Genomic DNA, 19,859 nt, shown 5'->3' with positions numbered 1-19,859 from the left:
AGGGGAGCACTGGGGCAGAGGGACATGTATCATTCTTTGAATGTGGGCAGGCAAGCTGACATTGTTTGTGAAGGCGGCTTATGGGATCCGTGCGGTTATAAATAGAGGCATTGAGTATAAAACAGAGGAAGTGATGCTACACCTCCACAAATCATTGGTCAAATCACATTTGTGTTCAATTCTGGGCACTCTATGTAAGGAATGATCTTCAAGTTTTGGAGAGAGTTCATCAGAGATTTACGAGCAGGATAGCACGAATGAATGATTTTACATACAAGGAAGGATTAGTGACATCAGGCTTCTTCTCCTTGGAGCAGAAAAGACTAAAAGGCGGACCATAATTTTTTAAAAAGTGATCTACAGTATATTCAATTCAGTAGCTCATCTGCCTTGATCCATTGACCAGAAGATTAAATGGATATGCAAGTTAGAAATGGAGTGCAAACTCTCAAATCTCTACCATCAAAAGTTAAATCGTGCTACAGCGGGATAAATTGACCCACTGTGGGAGAGACAATTACTCAGGTAGTTCTTCAAGTCCTTCTTTGGAACAAAGACAAGGCCTACCCTAGTCGTTGAAGCGTGACATTGGCATGCCTTCACTTCAATGTCCTCCCCATTTGTTGGAAGGTAGGATTGTTATTGATCAATCTGAAGCTTCACAAGCTTTCTTCTGTGCTGTCTCACCATGTCGGTGGAAGGCTGGCATAAACGTTTCACTCTGTGTCTTGACCTGGTTCCTCATCCCCTCCTGTATCTGTGTGCCTCAGGGTGGCGTATGTGATGCAGCGTGGTTGCTGCTCCGCTTGGTCAGCCTGAAAACAGGTCAACACAGAAACGTAGTGGTCAGGAGCAGGTCCAAAATTGGTGGCGTTGTGGACAGAGAAGGTGATCTCAGAGTACAATGGAAACTTGATCAACTGGGCCATTGAGCCAATGACTGGCAAAAGAAATTTAATTTAGACAAATGTGAGGTGTTGCATTTTGTTAAGGCAAACCAGGGCAGGACTTATACAATTAGTAGTACAAATCTGGGGAATTTTACCAAAGAGATCTAGGGGTGCACCTAGACAGTTTCTTGAATATGGTGACAGAGCCAGACACGGTGGTGAAGGTGGCTTTTGGCATGATTGCCTTCACGCTATAAATGCTGCGGGGTGCCACTATTCTCCTAAGACTTCATGTGGAATCTCATCAAAAATCACTGTACAATGCAGTTCAGCCAAGAGTGGCTCAGCCTAAGGCAGTAAAGCTAAATCATTTTACCCAAGTTTCCCAAATATAACCATCTATGTTGCCTTTCCAATATACATTGGCTTTCTCAGCTTCCTACAACAGCAACTGAGAATTCGCTCTACTACAATAAATCCCTTCTGTGTACATTCCAATTTTGATTCTAATTTCAATAAAGCGTCCCTTCCCAGCACATTAATTGGTGTCCCCTTAGAGACTAATAAAGGCAAGATGACTATTTTACTATCCATTTGTAAACTTACCGGAGTTGTAAACCTAGTCAACTGCGGTTAACCTGAGAACCCGACAGTCTTAGTAAATATACTTAGCAAGGGAAGGTGGGAGGCATACTGTGGTTGGATGCAAGTATACATAGCTCTAGTATCTATCATCATAGGTATCGATTGCCCTGCAACACTAACCTATAAAATAGGTTCCTGTTCAACCTCCTGCGTCATACAGTAGATAACCTTCCCAGTTGGGTTCTCTGGGCATGTCTACCACATGATGTACAGATTTACGGACCTGGAGGGATTTGTGGTGGACAGCCGGATATTCCTGATGCATAGGCCTACCCTTGATCTGGGAGGGCTAGGGCCAGTATGGGCAATATATCTCTCTTCAAAATGGCCTGGTTAATAACACCCCCAACACACTATTCCTGATCCTCTCTGAATCTGACTTCTCACCATGCTCTGTGGTCCCCTACATCTTTGTCCCAGTCATTGAAGACTCCAATTCTGTCTCGGCTGTTAGTTAATTTCATATTGCCCTTGGATGGTATCTGTGGAAAAGTTCTTTCAAAAATAGTTCTCATCAGCAAGGGGTGGTCTGGCCCTTGCCAGGTGGCAGTAGAGGGTTTTCCCTGGACTGGTATGTCATGCATTTCAATAGTGCCAATCAATCCAGTAGTCAGCATCTTAGTTTTCGCTCTCTCTATCGTTTTAGGTTCCCAGAGGTGCATTTGTGGCAACTGTCTTTGTACCTCCTCCTACTGTTCAGCCAGCTTCTTTTTGTCTTTCCAGTATCTTTCAATCGCACGGACTAACAGACCTCTGAATTCCTGGCTAGCTTTGGATGTTAGATCCACTACCTCCTTGAGCTTAGATTTGGCTCGAAGGGCATTGTTTCAACAGTAGCAGTCCGGCATATTGTGGTTAACAGTTGACTACCTTCCATAACTTGTTTTGTTTCAAGCCTCCACCTTTTCAACTGATATTCCAAATGGGCTGCTGGGTTTTCGGTATCTGTCAATGCATCCCCTCTCAAGGCTTTAGGATCAACCTTAAGTGGGTAACAGTCTAAGGGCCTGTCATACGCTTTGGCTTACTCGACCAAACCCAGCACCATCAATCATCAGATTATCCGCAACATTCATCAGGCAGGCTCAGTCCATTATCGCTCTTAAATTCTGGAGGCCCACCACCTAGCACCATGGCATTCAAATCACCTATAGCCAAAAACTGTCCTGTGGTTCGTCTTCAAAGGCTCGAATCCACTTTCCTACTTCATCATGTAAACTGGGCAACACAATTCTCAGCCTTTCCAGATCCTGGGTTCCCCAAGGAATATATTGTGGCTGTTTCCTCCTTTCTATCAACAATGGCAGGATCTTCCCCTGTGTGAGCTTCTTTCCCTTATTAAAATTGCTAAATGTGAGGTGATGCATTTTGGGAAGAATAACAGGATGGCAGAGTACTTGGTCAATGGAAAGATTCTTGGTAGTGTGGATGTGCAGAGGGATCTTGGAGTCCACGTGCATAGATCCCTGAAAGTTGCCACCCAGGTGGATAGTGCTGTTAAGAAGGCATACAGTGTGTTAGGTTTCATTGGTGGAGGGATTGAGTTCCAGAACTGCAATATCATGCTGCAACTATACAAAACGCTGGTGCGGCCACACTTGGAATATTGTGTACAGTTCCGGTCGCCCCATTACAGGAAGGAGGTGGAAGCATTGGAAAACTCGTTATAAGGATTTCCCTGCTGCCAATGTACAGCCAAACAATCAAATTGTACCATAGTAGACATGAGGAATTACACTCAGGTAATAAAATTTGTTGTTCCCCTCTGAAATACGAACAAAAAGCTATCACCGATTACTGTAAACCACAAATCAGGCTCATGAGTGCTCTAAAATCAAGGCAACCTGCCATTCTTATGTCTTCTGTGCAGAAGTGATTGCTGTCCAAAGTCAATTTAATTGAAGGTGGATATCCACATGAAAAAGCTTAGGCAGGCATTGAATCAACGGGCAATTAGACATGGGAAATAAGTCTGACTTTAACAGGGACACCGACATACCAGGAAGAGATGAGGAAAAGAAATCAGAGGGAAAGTTAAGAAATTGTCACAGAAATCGTGTTTTGTGCTTTATTTTAATCAGAACCATCCTATTCAGAGATAGTGAGCATAAATTATTTAACAGCAGGTTGAATGCTTGATTAGTTGTGGATTCGAAACAATAAATGTAAAATATCCAACTAATATCTGCTAAGGATACTAATTTTGTTGAGTTTTCAGAAGCAAGTAGTCCTTTCCATGATGGCATTCCTGCGAATCCAATTAACATCGTTTTACATCCCACGCCAGTGAGATTACTTGATGCGCAATTACCTAGTCCACGTTTTTTCCAAATCCATTTAAGGAATTCGTTTGTTGGAAATGGGTAACAGAAACCGCCTTTAACACTTCCTAATATATACTCTGCGGTCGTTACGCTTTCTGACCTAAGGACAAGATTGTATATTGCGTTGAAAATATGGAGGGAGAAATAAAGGAATATGTCCTCATGTGTTTTTTTTTGCTCTGAAAGAGAATGATAAGATGGGAGACAGTGATTTTGTCTTGGATTGCGTCGGTGTGATGGAACATTGGTTTTAATTATGGCGGGAAAGAGAGTGTTTTGATCAGCAGTGGACTACTTTTGTCTCCAACAGACCATTATATAAAAAAACTGTTAATTTGTGGGATGTGGGCATAGCTGGCCTGCAGTCCTCACTTTCAAGTCAACGTCTAATAGTCATTGGATGTCAATCCATCGGGACTGCAATGATTGTCGGCATTGATTCTGTAAGAAGGAGCAAAGCATTTTGGTTCCTGTTTTAGCACGTTTTTTGCACGTTTTAGGACTGGGTGAGAGAGTCTACTGTTGCAGCGCCCTGAGTGTGGAGCCTGGAACAGTCACACGGCCTGGAAAGAGGAATTCGGGGCTTGTATACACGTCTGTGTGCAGCTGAAGTTTCAGCCATACAGAAACCCGAGGAATCCCACCCTGTGGAGAAATCATGGCAGTGTGGTAACTGCAAGGAAGGCTTCCGTGTCCCGACTGCCCTGGAGTTGTCATTGGAGCATTTACACGAGGGAGTGGCAGTTCTGCTGCATCAGTGCTGGAAGGGTTTTACCCAAGCCTCCCATTTGCTGTCCCACCAGTAGGCCCATACCAGAGACTGGCCGTCTACCTGTCCCGTGAGCGAGAAAGGCTTCACTTGCTCCTCCTACCTGCTGTCCCACAGGCAGGTCCATATGGAGACTGGCGGTCCATGTGCAGAAAGGACTTTACCTAAGCCTCTTAGATTAGATTAGATTACTTACAGTGTGGAAACAGGCCCTTCGGCTCAACAAGTCCACACCAACCCACCCAAACCCCTACATTTACTCCTTACCTAACACTACGGGCAATTTAGCATGGCCAATTCACCTGACCCGCACATCTTTGGACTGTGGGAGGAAACCGGAGCACTCGGAGGAAACCCACGCAGACACGGGGAGAACGTGCAAACTCCACACAGTCAGTCGCCTGATTCAGGAATTGAACCCGGGTCTCTGGCGCTGTGAGGCAGCAGTGCTAACCACTGTGACACCGTTCCTCTTGCCTGGTGTCCCACCAGCAGGTCCACAATGGTCATTGTGTACAGGAAAGGCTTTACCCATGCCTCCCACCTGCTAGCCCGTCGGCGGGTCCACAATGTTAAGCAGCCGTTCACCCACTCCATGTGCGGCAATAGCCTCAACCACTCCTTCCACATTGTGACTCACTCGCGGGTCCACACGGGGAGAAGCCATTCTTCTGCTCCAGATACAGGAAGGGCTTCACCCAGGGCTCCCACCTCCAGATGCAAAGGTGGATCCACAAGGGGGAGAGGCCATTCTCCTGCTCCAGATACAGGAAGGGCTTCACCCAGGGCTCCCACCTCCAGATGCAAAGGTGGATCCACAAGGGGGAGAGGCTATTCTTGTACCCAGAGTGCGGGAGGGCCTCCATTCTCTCTTTCCACTCACTGATCCACCGGTGGCTCTACATCGGGGAGAGGTCCTTCAGCTGTCCCGAGTATAGGAAGGGCTTCAGTCACTCCTACCCACTGCTGGTCCATGCTGGCAAGAGGCTGTTCGCCTCCCCAGAGTACGGGCACATATTAACATTGCCCTACAACTTGCAGAGGCCCCAACAGGGGCAGCAGCACCCCCAACAATCAGATTCCCCCGGTGTTGCTGTTGTGGGTCACTCCCAGGCCTGAACCTTCTGCCCATTCTGACAGTGCGGTGCAGTGCGAGAGTTGGTGGGCATTTTTTGTTTGGTTTTCTGTGGGACCCCACGGTGCTCAGGGATGACACAGTGACTCAGTGGTTGGCACCGCTGCTTCACAGCGCCAGGGACGTGGGCTCGATTCCACCCTCGGGCCAAATGTCTGTGTAGAATTTGCATGTGCTCCCTCTGTGCCGATGTGCAGGTCTCGGGCCTCCTCCATCGCCACTCCCTCACCACCTGATGCCTGGAGGAAGAACACATTACCTTCTGCCTCGGAACCCTTCAACCCCAGGGCAGTAGTGTGGACTTCACCAGTTTCCTCATTTCCCCTCCCCCCACCTTACCCTAGTTCCAACTTCCAGCTCAGCACCGCACTCATGACATGCCCCACCTGTCAATCTTCCTTCCCACCTATGGGCTCCACCCTCCTCTCCGACCTATCACCTTTACCTCCCACCTCCATCTACCTATTGCACTCTCAGCTACCTTCTCCTCAGCTCCACCCCCTCCCATTTATCTCGACACCCCTGAGGCTCCCAGTCTCATTCCGGATGAAAGGCACTGGCCCGAAATGTCGATTTTCCTGCTCCTCGGATGCTGCCTGACCTGCTGTCCTTTCCAGCAACACACTCTCAACTCTGATCTGCAGCATCTGCAGACCTCATGGTCTCCCAGTGCATTAAAGGTGTCAGGTTTGAGTCTGTCTGTATCCCAATCTTGAGTCACGAGAGGAATTTATAAAATGTTACATAGATTGGCTACTTGCACATTTTGTGCCTTTTCAGCAAAATGGAATGTATGTGCAAATACAACTTAGTAAATGCAAATTCACTCCATCGACTTATATGTGCGTGTATCTGCGCATGCTTGGTAAAGTGTGTGTGTGATGGAGTATAAGCCTGTGTGAGAGTGCAGGTCTGAGAGCGTGTGTATGAACGAGGTCTGAGAAGTAAAGTGTATTGAGGTCACTTGTGAGTCTCTACCACATGGAAACAGGTCCTTCAGCCCAACAAGTCCACACCGACCCTCCGAATAGTAACCACCCAGACTAATTTCCCAGCATCTAACGCTGTGGGCAATTTAGCATGGCTAATTCACCTGACCTGCACATCTTTTGGGATGTGGGAGGAAACCGAGGCACCAGGTGGAAACCCATGGGGAGAACGTGCAAACTCCACACAGACAGTCATCCGAGGCTGGAATCGAACCCGACTCCCTAGCTCTGTGAGACAACAGTGCTAGCCACCGTGCCACCCCATGATGTGACACTAGCCCTAAGTCCCGGTTGAAGCCATTCTCATGGTTCTGAACTTGACTATCAGCCTCTGCTTGGCCATTGAAATCGACTAAGCTGTCACACAACACATATTGGAGAGGGCCGGGTGGGACGTTTCTTTCAATTTGCAGATGGTGGGAGGCTCTGGATGCTGTGATCCAGGGCAAACACATGCTGGAGGACCTTCGGCTCAGAGAGATGGAGCTGGAAGCCAGGCTGCAGACAGGTTTAGGGGAAATGGGTAAAGTTAACTGGACGCTTTATTCCGGGAGATGGTCATTCCCCTCCAGACAGAGCCTTTTGATTGTGTCAGTGGACAGTATCAGGAGGGTGTGAGTGTGAGTCAGGCAGGTAAAAGGGATCTGAGGGAGAATTGCAGGGTGGAAGAGCTAACTGGCTGGATGATGGGAGTAAAAAGAATGTTGAACAGGGGGAGATGGTGGTAAGGGACAGAATAGTGACAGGGTTTGCCTCCATTCTCTGCAGTTGGAGTCAGGAGGCTAGAAAGCATCAGTATCTGGCGCAAGATTTGGGAACCAACATGCCCAGGGCTTCAAAAGTGGAAAAGAGAGGTTGCTGTGGTGTGGTCCAACAACGTCAGGAGGAGGGAGCCTCTGCTGAGGGTGCATGAAAAGATAGCAGCTACAAAGACAAAGTAGAGCCTCAAAGCTCTGAGCGGCACGATGGCTCACCGGTTAGCATCACCGCCAGACAACGCCAGGGGCCCGAGTATTATTCCACCCTGAGGCACCAGTCTGTGTGGACTTTGGCACTTTGTGTCTGCATGAGTTACCTTTGCGCGCTCCCACGCTTCAAAGATTTGCAGTTTAGTATGTTTCGGCTGTGCTAAAGTGCCCAGGCATGACCAGGTTAGGGTGGATTAGTCATTGGCAACTGCAGGGCTGTCAGGTAAGCGGCGGGTCTGCTGTCCAGAAGGTCAGTGTGAATTTGATGGGCCAAAAGGTCTGCATGGACTATATGATTCTCTCTTGAGAAATGATTGCCCCAAATCTGCTGTGACAGGAGTGGATTCCAGTTCATGGGACACTGACACCAGTCCTGGAGAAGGTGGGATTTGTGCTGTCTCTCCCCCCACTCTCTGCCCACCCTGTCTTTTCTGTCTCTCCTCACACTCTGCACACCCCATTCTCTCAACTCTCCAACCTTCTGCCCCCATTCCTCTCTCTGCTCCATTCTCTTCCCCCTACCATGTCCCCCCAGTATTTCTCTTTGCCCCCATCCTCTGTTCCCCTGTCCATTTTCTCTCTTTCCCCTCAGCCTCTGCACAACCCCATTCTGTCTCCTCACACTCTGCACCCCATTCTCTCTTTCCCAAAGCCCTCTGCCTGCCATTCTCTCTCCCCCTCATTCTCTACCTCCCATTCTCTTATCCACCACCATCTGTCCCCCCAGCGTTTCTCTTCCCCACCAACCTCTGCCTCTGTCCCTCAAGTCTTTCTCTATCCCCATCCTCTGTCCCCATGTCCACTTTTCTGTCTCTCTCCCACCAGCCTCTGACTCTCTCCATCCTCTCTCCGTCTCCCGCACACACCACCCCACTGTCCTTTTTCATGCCTCAAGCCCTCGTTGATCACCGTATCAAGCCCTTCTAAGAAGAGAAAGAAAATGGAATGATGATGACATTACCTGGGAGACAGGGGTGCATGAGAAATGGCTGATATTTAAAATTGAGAATACCTAAAATGTATTCAGAAGCATCATTAAAGTCTGAAAGCATGTTCAATTCCTTTATAAAGCTGCAGACATCTTTCTGAAATTTGCCTTAAAATATGCAGTTAGGCCACAATTGAGGACAGGCTGTAAGGGGTGAATGGTCTACCCCTAGTCTTGTGAAATTGGTTCCGACCCATGTAGGAATAGTGTCATAGGGTTGAGAAGAATGAAAACAAACATTTCAATCTGTGCCAGTCAGATATCCTAAATTAATCTCCCATTTGCCTAAATTTGGTCCATATTCCTCTAAACCCTCTTATTCAGATATGCATCCTGACACCTTTTAAATGTTGGAATTGTACCAGCCTCTACCACTTTCCTTGGCAGCTCATTCCAAACATCCACCATCCTCTATGTAAAAAAGTTACCCCTTAGGTTCCTTTTAAATTTTTCCCCTTTTTTTCTCAACCTATGCCCCTCCAGACTTCCTCTACCTTGGGGGAAAAGACCTAGAAAAGGTGAGCAGGAGACAACGTGCAAAAAGAATAAAATGTCGACCCACGAGGAAACTAATTCTGGGTCCAACCATTCTCTTTCTGATCTGTCAATAACACCAGCATCGTCACATCGCATATTGCGCATGCTCATCGGTGTCAGGAAATACTGCGCATGTTCACCGGTGTCATCAAACTAGTACGCATTCTCCTCGCTCTCTGCTGAAACGTCCCGATTCTTTTTTCCATGGACCAATGGGAAGACTTGGACGACCGGAAGGAGTCTGGTCCTCCTGCCAATCAGAGACACCCCGAGTACGGAAGTTCGCCATGAGCCTGGGAAGTTGCTGCCCGTCTCTCTGAATGAAGATTGAGTTTTACTCCAGATTGCAGCTTTCTTCCTCTGTCTAAACATCTGTGAGTACTGCATTCTCTTTTCTCACCCTCTTTTCGATTTATTTCTTTTCATTCTGGGGTTCGGTTGTTAACTTGCAGCAACTGAAAGGAAAGGGAGTGAATCCAGGGAGGTAACGTTGGTCTGGGTCTGTGTCTCAACTGGCAAACACATGGCAATTGAAGTACCACAGTGTGCACTTCTTGCCTTTGTTGTGCAAAATAAAGGCAGAAAGGAGGTGTATTGTTTAAATAGTGATACATTGGGATGTGGAGAAAGTGAGGGCGGCAGATCAGAGCCAGAAAGTGTGGTTCTGGAAAAGCGCAACATGTCAGGTAGCATCTGTGGAGCAGGTGAGTCGATGTTTCAGCCATGAGCATTTCATCAGGAATGATGATTTGGAGATGCCGGTGTTGGACTGGGATGTGCAAAGTTAAAAATCACACAACACCAGGTTATAGTCCAACAGATTCAATTGGAAGCACACTCCTTCATCAGGAATGATGTGTGGGTGTACAAAGGCGCCTCAGCGTCCTGCTACTCCGGTCAGTGTCAGTTGTCAGACAGGTGGAGCAAGCCACGAGCGAGGCAAGTCGTATATTACTAAGAGGAATTGAATTCAGAAGTGGGGATGTCTTCCTGCAGTTAGGGGGTCATTGGATGTATTCAAGGGGAAGGCAAGAAAATGGTTTTAAGGCCCGTATAGAACAGTTACAGTCATACAGCATAGAAACAGATCATTTGGTCCAACTAGTCCGTGCTGACTATGTTCTCAGGCTAATCTAGTCCAATTTACCAGTGTTTGACCCATATTCCTCTGAGCTGTTCCTATTCATGTACTTATCCAATGTCTTTTAAATGTTGTAACTGTATCTGCATCCACCACTTCCTCTGGACATTCATTCCACACACAAACCACTTTCTCTGTAAAAGGAAAGACTGGTGTTTAAAATCTTTCTCCTCTCGCCTTCACAATTTGCTCCCTAATCTTGAAATCCCCACCTTAGGGAAAGGACAACCACTGTTCAACTCACTTATAACCCTCATAATTTTATAGACCTCTGCAAGGTCACCTCTCTACCTCCTATGCTCCAGTGAAAAGAGTCCCAGTGTATTCACCTAATTGTAGGTATATTCATATCCAATTATGATGTGTTCAATGCTGGCGAAGGCTCGGAAGACCAAATAGCCTGTTCCCATTTCCCATTTCTCATACTGTGACCAGGACAGCAAGAGACCATAAGACATAGGAGCAGAAATTAGGCCATTCAGCCCATTACATCTCCTCCACCATTCAATCATAGCTGATAAGTTTCTCAACCCCATTCTGCCGCTTTGTTCCCATAACCCTCAATCCCCTTGACACTCAAAAACCTATCTATCTCAGTCTTAAATATACACAGTGACTGCCCTCCATAGCCTTTTGTGGGAAAGAATTCCATAGATTCACCACTTCCTGGCTGATGAATATTCTCCTTGTCTCTGTTCTAAAAGGTCTTCACTTTACTCTAAGACTGTGCTCTTGGGTCCTAGTCTCCAACCAAAGAAAACATTTTCCCAATGTCCATTCTGTTGAGGCCATTCAGTATTCAGTAGCTTTCAATTAGATCCCTCCTGAGAGTGGGCCTGTTAATCAGCATGAAGCAGAACCTTCAGGATGAGATACAGCAGGGATTAGGTTCAGCAAAGTGAGAATGGAGGCAGTGTGTGGGGGATGGAGATTTTCAGCTTTTAGGGAATGATAGAGGAAAGAAAGTTCAATTATAAATTACAATTGATAAGATGGGCTGAGGAATGGTAGATGAGTTTAGTTTAGATAAATATGAGTTATTGCATTTTGGTCAGGCGAATCAGAACAGGACTTACACAGTTAATAGGGAATGTTGCAGAACAAAGAGACCTTGCAGTGCAGCTTCATAGTTCCTTGAAAGTGGACTTGCAGCTAGACCGGATAGTGAAGAAAGTGTTTGGTATCCTTGCCTTTATTGGTCAGTGCATTCAGTACAGGGGTTGGGAGGTCATATTGCGGCTGTATAGGACATTGAGTAGGCCATGTTTGGAATACTGCATTCAGTTCTAGTCTCCCTGATGCAGGAGGGATGTTGCAAAACTTCGAAAGATTCAGAAAAGATGAACAAGGCTGTTGCCAGCATTGGAAGCTTTAAGGAGAGGCTGAGTAGGCTGGGGCTGCTCTCCCTGGAGTATCAGAGACTGAGGGGTGAGCTTGTTGAAGTTCATAACGGCCCACCTTATTGAAGTTCATAAGGGGCAGGGATAGGGTGAGTAGCCATGATCTTTTCCCCAGGGTAGGGGAGTCCAAAACTAGAGGGCATAGGTTTGAGGTGAGAGGGGAAAGATTTAAAAGGAACCTGAGGGGCAACTCTTTCACGCAGAGGGTGGTGCATGTATGGAACGAGTGCCAGAGGAAGTGATCGAGGCTGGTACAATTACAACATTTTAAAGGACATCTGGATGGGTGCGTGAACAGGAAGGGTTTAGAGGGATATGGGCCAAATGCTGGCAAATGGGACTGGACTAATTTCGGATATCGTTTTGTCACTGACAAGTTGGACCTGTTTCTGCGCTGTCTGACTCTAACTGTCTTCAGTGATAGAAGTGTCGTTGTGAAGACTGGACTTTCAGAGCAGTTTTCAAAAATGCTTTTCCCTTCCTGGGAGCAGAAAAGGTTACAGTGAAATCTTTCGTTTGTGAGACAGCAACTGAGTGAGCGAGTAGATGTAGGATTTTCGTGAAAAGTAGAAATTTGTTGCACAGTAGGGATGAAGTGCTTTCAGGTTTAGCGGCAGTAAGTGAAGTGTTTGGTGGGCTTTTGTTTCAAACTGTAAGTGAAAAGTGAGGTCTGCAGATGCTGGAGATCAGAGCTGAAAATGTGTTGCTGGTTAAAGCACAGCAGGTCAGGCAGCATCCAAGGAACAGGAAATTCGACGTTTCGGGCCAGAGCCCTTCATCAGGAATCAATTCCTGATGAAGGGCTCTGGCCCGAAACGTCGAATTTCCTGTTCTTTGGATGCTGCCTGACCTGCTGTGCTTTAACCAGCAACACATTTTCAGTTTTGTTTCAAACTGCTAATTTCTTTCAGCCTCCAACATTGTATCTCCAATACCGTGCATCAGAAGAAGCGGTGAATCAGTAACTGGTATTGTTAGAAGCGTTATGATTTTCAATGCTGCAGGTATTGCATTGTTTCATCAGTATTTTAATGTTTACTGGCAGCAGCGGGAAGTGTGGGCTGTATTCACTAGAAACGATTAAGCAGTTAAGTAACACAAAAATGAGAGGGCAGGCTGGGATTGTCTTTTGATTTGCAGATGGTGGGAGGTTCTGGGTGTTGTGATCGAGCAAACACAACTGCGGTAAATCATAGAAGCCCAACAGTGTGGGATCAGGCCACTCGGCCCATCGAGTCCACACTGATCCCTACAAAGAGAATGTCAACCCCACCGTCTCCTACCCTATCCAGTTGTTTCTGCTGGTGGGTGAGACTGGAACCAGGGGACATGGCCTCAAGGTTAGGTGGAACAGATTTAGGATAGAGATGGGGAGGAACTGCTTTTCGCAGACAGCATGCATCTATGAATTCTCTGCCCAAGGAAGCAGTAGAGACAGCTTTATTAAGTATATTCAAGACACAGTTGAATGGGTTTTTGCATGGTAGAGGAATCAAGGGTAGTCAGGATAATGCTGCTAGGAGGAGCTGAGACTATGGATTGATCAGCCTTGATCTTAATGAATGGCCGAGCAGACTCGACAGGCCAAGTAGCGTACTCCTGCTTCGATTCCTATGAAACTATAACCCTGCATTTCCCATAGCTAACCCACCTAACCTGCACATCCCTGGACAGTATGGGCAATTGAGCATGGCCAATCCAAATCAAGTCAGGTGAGCAAGTAGTGATGTGGAAAATAAACATCAGAGAAAGATAGACAGGGACAAGGAGAATAAATGTACCAGCAATCAAAGCTGGATTCAAAAGACTACAAAAATTGAAATTAAAAGCTGTGGTGTCTGAATGTATGCTGCATTGTAATGAAAGTGAGTGAACTGACTGTACACATTCAAGAAAATAGTTATGATCTGAGACTCCTTACAGAGACATGGCTTCAGGATGACAAGGATTGGATCCTGAATATCGAGTGGGTATGTGGCATTCAGGTCAAATGAGAAGCTCAGTTAAGGTAGAGGATTGGCACTGCTAATCAAAGCACTGATAACCTGGTAGTCTCAGGTCGGCTCAGATTTCAGGTCCTGTTTTCTCTTCCTCTGATCTGCCTGTTCCCACAAAGTAAGATGGTGTCAGTTCTCAGGTCTGCTGGATTTCTGCTGAAGCTTTGACCCCCCTTTTATACCTTCTGATTCAATAACACAGTCAATCACGGACCAACCCATAATCTCCCAGCCTGTCAACCATCCAGACATACAACGTCGTAGCAGGGAATAAAACAAGAAAAGTGAGGAAACATAAATGCACAGTTGGTGCTTGTAGTTAATGTTTGTTCATTAGAAAGGAAACCAGAAATAGGGGTCACCCAGGCCCTTGTTGAGGAATTCTCTCTCCCTTACATCTAAATATTAGTACCTTGCTCTGATTTATAATCATACTTATGTCAACTAAAATAAAGCATCTGTTATCAAATAGACATAGAGATGTACAGCACGGAATAAAACTTCTCGATCCAATACAGCCATGCTGACAAGATATCCGATGCAAATCTAGTTCCGTTTGTCAGCATTTGGCCCATATCGCTCCAACCCCTTCCTGTTCATATAACCATCCAGATACCTTTTAAATGTTGTAATTGTATCAGCCTCCACCACTTTCTCTGGCAGCTCACTCCATACATGCACCACCCGCTGTGTGACCCTTGGGTCCCTTTTAAATCTTCCCCTTTCACCCTAAACCTTTTGCACCCCCCACCCTGGGGAAAATGACTTTCCCATTTACCCTACCATTACCCTCATGATTTCAAAAACCTCTGAGGTCACCCCTCAGCCTCCACTCCAGGGAAAACAGCGCCAGCATATTCAGCCTCTCCCTGTAGCTCAAATCCTCTAACTCTGGCAACATCCTTGTAAATCTTTGCTGAACACTTTCAAGTTTTACAACATCTTTCCTATCCTATAGCAGGGAGACAAGGATTGAATGCATTGATCAATAGGTGCAAGCATACCAAACACCACCTTCACTACCCTGTCTACCTCTGACTCTATTTTCATGGAACTATGAACCTGTCATAGAGTTAGCAGCATAGAAACAGACCTTTGGTACAACCAGTCCATGCCGACCATAATCCCAGTTTGGGACCATAATCCCAAATAGTCTGTCCTGCCTGCTCCTGGCCTGTATCCCTCCAACCTTTCCTATTCATGTAATTATCCAAATGTTTTAATTGTACTTGCATCCAAAACTTCTTCAGGAAGTTCATTCCACACATGAACCACCCTCTGTGGAAAATTAGTATTTCAATGGCAAGGATGTGGTCGAATTGAAATGGTTCATAAAATAAACTGTTTCTCCCAAACCCCCTACAGCAGGTATGGCAGCAACTCCAACTCTAGAGTCTCTTAGATCATTATTTCCATGGAGTGGAGGGGAGGAGAGGGGGGGAAATAAAGTGTTGGATTCACAGAGAAGGAGGTTTTCTGTGAGTGTGAAACTAAAATTAAACCCCATGCTTTAATTGAACTCAAACCACATTGATTTGGAGGACAGCAGAGGGAGTTTGCAAGGTGTCCTCCCCTCCCCATATGCCTCAGCAGCAAGGTAGCGTAGGTGCAGTTTGGCCCCACTCTGCACTCTGCTCCCCCCCCTTGCCCGTTCCTCCCCTCCCCTCCCCTGTTGAGGATGTCACGACGCAGAAGTAGCCTTGTCTGTTTCAGAGTGAAATTCCCTCCCTTTGGGCAACATCTGGGAGCAAAACAATGCCTCCCCCTTTCCATTCCTCATCCTGGGAGGGACAGAGAGAGGGGGAGACACTATTCACTTGTAGCAACTGGAGTGAATCCAGGGAGGAAGCAGGCTCTGCAAAGGTGCTCAGTGCTCTCTGCCCCACTTAAAGGTATTTACATTGTGTATCTCCTTGGTTTGGCACTAGAAAAGGATTGCTTCTTTCCTCATGTTTGTAAGTAAAAGGATAGTATCTCATCAAACTGAGCAGCGTTTAAAGATTCAGCACATTGGTACAAAATTTAGATGTATATTGCTTCACATGGTATAAAGCTGATATCATTGGCTGTTGTCAAAGCTATTTTGCAATTATTCTTCACCTTCGAATGGAGTTACGTCCTGTATTTCTTGTTGTCTTTTTAATAGGACAACAGGAAGTCATTCAGCAAATGTACTGGCTTTCTTTTCTCAAGCAGCTTTGACCTTTAATTTTCATACCCTTGATTGAGCTCCATCTCCAGCACCTTTGTAGGCAGGTTGTTCCAGGTCCTAGTCACCTAAATGAAGTTTTCCTCCATACATAGTTAAGGTTACCTGGCTACATAAGGGCCTTCAGGTTTGTGTGTCCTTGATAATATGTGATCAACAGGCATCTGGCAATCTACCAGGATTGCCACCTATGTTATGTTTATTTAACTGTACTGACAGTGGTCAATCATTTTGTGAATTTATTTTTGCAGGCAGACATGCGGAAAGAAATCTGAAAGCACATGATACATCAACTTCTGACAGATCCACTTAATTCATTGGGACTTGAATATCAGCAGCTATTCAAATCGAGAAGAAGTGCTTACTTTTATCTGCTTGAGAGGTTTCGGACACTGGTGTGGCAGGAAGAATATGGAGACATCCGAGTGAGGGAGATTCAGTGCGCTGTCTGCGAAATGTGCTTCAAACCGTTTACTCAGCTTAGGAGATCAAACTGACACCACTCACGGTGGGGAGTAACTGCGTACACATTCTGTTTGTAATTCCAAACTCGGAGCAATTCAAGGAAAGCTCCCCCAATGGGGAAACCATGGAAATGTGGGGACTGTGGGAAAGGATTCCCTTCCCCATCAGTGTTGGAAACCCACAGACGCATTCACACTGGGGAGAGACCGTTCACTTGCTCAGTGTGTGGGCAGGCATTCAGTCAGATGGGTCATCTGCAGAAGCACCAGCGGATCCACACGGGAGAGAAGCTGTTCACTTGCCCCATGTGTGGGAAGGGATTTGCTCACTCATCTGCACTGCTGATCCACAACAGTGTCCACACCAGGGAGAAGCCGTTCACCTGCTCTCAGTGCGGGAAGGGGTTTGTGAATTCTTCCAACCTGCGGACTCACCAGCGGGTCCACACCGGAGAGAGGCCATTCACATGCTTGGTGTGTGGGAAGGGGTTCGCTTATTCATCTGCACTGCTGATCCACAAGCGGGTCCACACAGGGGAGAGGCCATTCACCTGCTCTCAGTGCGGGAAGGGGTTCATTGATTCTTCTGGCCTGCTGACCCACCAGCGGGTCCACACCGGGGAGAAGCCGTTCATCTGCTCAGTGTGTGGGAAGGGATTCATTGATTCTTCCAGCCTACGGACCCACCAGCGGATCCACACTGGGGAGAGGCCATTCACCTGCTCAGAGTGTGGGAAGGGATTCAGTCATGTGGGCCATCTGCAGACACACCAGCGGGTCCACACGGGAGAGAAGCCGTTCATATGCCCTGTGTGCAGGAGGGGGTTCACTGAGTCATCTAAACTCCTGATCCACCAGCGGGTCCACACTGGGGAGAAGCCTTTCATCTGCTCAGTGTGTGGGAAGAGATTCAGTCAGACGGGACATCTGCAGAGGCACCAGCGGGTTCACACGGGAGAAAAGCCGTTCACGTGCCCCGTGTGCGGGAGGGGGTTCACTGAGTCATCTACACTGCTGACCCACCAGCGGGTCCACACACGAGAGAAGCCTTTCACCTGCTCAGAGTGCGGGAAGGGATTCAGTCGGTTGGGTAACCTGCAGACGCACCAGCGGGTCCACACTGGGGAGCGGCCATTCACCTGTCCCGAATGCAGGAAGGCATTCCGTCACGTGAGCAACTTGCGGACTCACCAACGGGTCCACACGGGACAGAAGCCATTCACCTGCCAGAGTGCGGGAAGGGATTAATCGATTCCTCCGGCCTGCAACTGAATGAGCGGGTCCACACTGGGGACAGCCCTCTCACCATCTGAGACGGTGGGTGGGTAGTGTGTGCACTTTGACCTTGAGCCATTTTTAAAAACAGCTACATTTTGTACACCTTTTTGCTGGGGAGATCTGAAGCAGTAACAAAGCTGGGTCGCAATAAAGGTTACTTGAACTTCCCATCGTACTCTGACCTTGAAATCTATGCAATCTAACAGGCTTTTGTTTCAAAGCTGCTCATTTCTTTCAGTCTCCAGCACTAAGTTTCCACTGTCATGTATCAGAAGAAGCAGTGAATGAGTAGTTAGTGTCATCAGAAATTGTAATTGTTTTCAGGAGTGCAGGTAACCCATTGCTTCATTGGCGTTGTAAAATTTACTGGCAGCACCGGGGGAGGTGAGAGCTGTGTTCACTGGAAATTATGTGGAAGAGCCCGTGTTGGACTGGTGGTGGACAAAGTTAAAAATCTCACAACACCAGGTTATATTTCCAACAGGTTTATTTGGAAGCACTAGCTCTCGGATCACTGCTCCTTCATCGGTTAGCTATGGAGCAGAATCACAAGAAACAGAATTTATAGCAAAAGATTACTGTCATGCAACTGATACCATATAATGAACAAATCTAGAATGCGGTTAAGTCTTTCATCTTTTAGAATGGGTTGCAAGTTTTGGTTCATTTAGTATGTTAATCCCAGAGCTTCTTTTCAAGTAATATTCTTGACATACCTCGTTTTTTTAAAACCTGAATCTCAGCTAAGAAAATGTATGAAGTTAGAGTCTGTTTGTATCCCAACCTTGAGTGAGACTGGTTCTATTTCCAAAATAGAAATTTATAAAATATTATATGGATTGACTGCCTGCAGATTTTGCTCAAAAAGTGCACAATAGAATGCATCTGTAAATGTAATATTGCCAATGAAAATTCACCCAAAAACTTGTATATATTTGTGCATCCATCAGAGACAGATTGCACGTGCACGTGAGTGTGTGTTTGTGTGTGCATGCTTGGTAAAATGTGTGATGGAGTATCAGCCTTTGCGAGGGTGTGTGTGTGTGTGGAGTCTGTGTATCTGACTGAACTGGTCCTCACCCTGAACAACTTCTCTTTCCAATACTCCCACTTCCTCCAAACTAAAGGAGTTGCCATGTGCACCCGCATGGGCCCCAGCTATGCCTGTCTCTTCATAGGATATGTGGAACAGTCCATCTTCCGCAACTACGCTGGCACCACCCCCCACCTTTTCCTCCGCTACATCGATGACTGACTGTATCGGCGCTGCCTCGTGCTCCCACGAGGAGGTTGAACAGTTCATCAACTTTATCAACACCTTCCATCCCGACCTCAAATTCACCTGGACTGTCTCAGACTCCTCCCTCCCCTTCCTAGACCTTTCCATTTCTATCTCGGGCGACCGAATCAACACAGACATCTACTATAAACTGACTGACTCCCACAGCTACCTGGACTACACCTCCTCCCACCCTGCCCCCTGTAAAAACGCCATCCCATATTCCCAATTCCTTCGAATCCGCCGCATCTGCTCCCAGGAGGACCAGTTCCAACACCGCACAGCCCAGATGGCCTCCTTCAAAGACCGCAGATTCCCCCCCAGACGTGATCGGCGATGCCCTCCACCGCATTTCCTCCACTTCCCGCTCCTCCGCCCTTGAGCCCCGTGCCCCCCAACCGCCACCAAGACAGAACCCCACTGGTTCTCACCTACCGCCCCACCAACCTCCGTATACAGTGTTTCATCCGCCGTCATTTCCGCCACCTCCAAATGGACCCCACCACCAGGGATATATTTCCCTCCCTTCCCCTATCAGCGTTCCGCAAAGATCACTCCCTTCGTGACTCCCTCGTCAGGTCCACACCTCCCACCAACCCAACCTCCACTCCCGGCACCTTCCCCTGCAACCGCAGGAAATGCAAAACTTGCGCCCACACCTCCTCCCTTACCTCTCTCCAAGGCCCCAAGGGATCCTTCCATATCCGCCACAAATTCACCTGCACCTCCACACACATCATCTATTGCATCCGCTGCACCCGATGTGGCCTCCTCTATATTGGGGAGACGGGTCGCCTACTTGCGGAACTCTTCAGAGAACACCTCTGGGACACCCGGACCAACCAA

The 19,859-nt window shown here is 47.1% G+C and overlaps 1 protein-coding gene across 1 annotated transcript; it reads left to right on the top strand.

Annotated features, from left to right (window-relative positions):
- The first annotated feature begins 9,526 nt into the window (after positions 1–9,526).
- LOC132837096 (zinc finger protein 239-like) lies at positions 9,527–18,505 on the top strand. The gene is made up of 2 exons (XM_060856788.1): positions 9,527–9,619; positions 16,244–18,505. Exon 2 carries the CDS (start codon positions 16,571–16,573, stop codon positions 17,702–17,704), a length of 1,134 nt encoding a protein of 377 aa, XP_060712771.1. The 5' UTR covers positions 9,527–9,619; positions 16,244–16,570; the 3' UTR covers positions 17,705–18,505.
- Positions 18,506–19,859: the final 1,354 nt, after the last annotated feature.

This window comes from Hemiscyllium ocellatum, chromosome 49 (genome assembly GCF_020745735.1).
Source record: "Hemiscyllium ocellatum isolate sHemOce1 chromosome 49, sHemOce1.pat.X.cur, whole genome shotgun sequence".
Lineage (NCBI taxonomy): Eukaryota > Metazoa > Chordata > Chondrichthyes > Orectolobiformes > Hemiscylliidae > Hemiscyllium > Hemiscyllium ocellatum.
This window is presented reverse-complemented; position numbering and strand designations above follow the sequence as displayed.

Excerpts from the sequence above, each read along its gene's own strand:
- LOC132837096 (XM_060856788.1), top strand. The coding sequence starts at position 16,571 with ATGGGGAAACCATGGAAATGTGGGGACTGTGGGAAAGGATTCCCTTCC.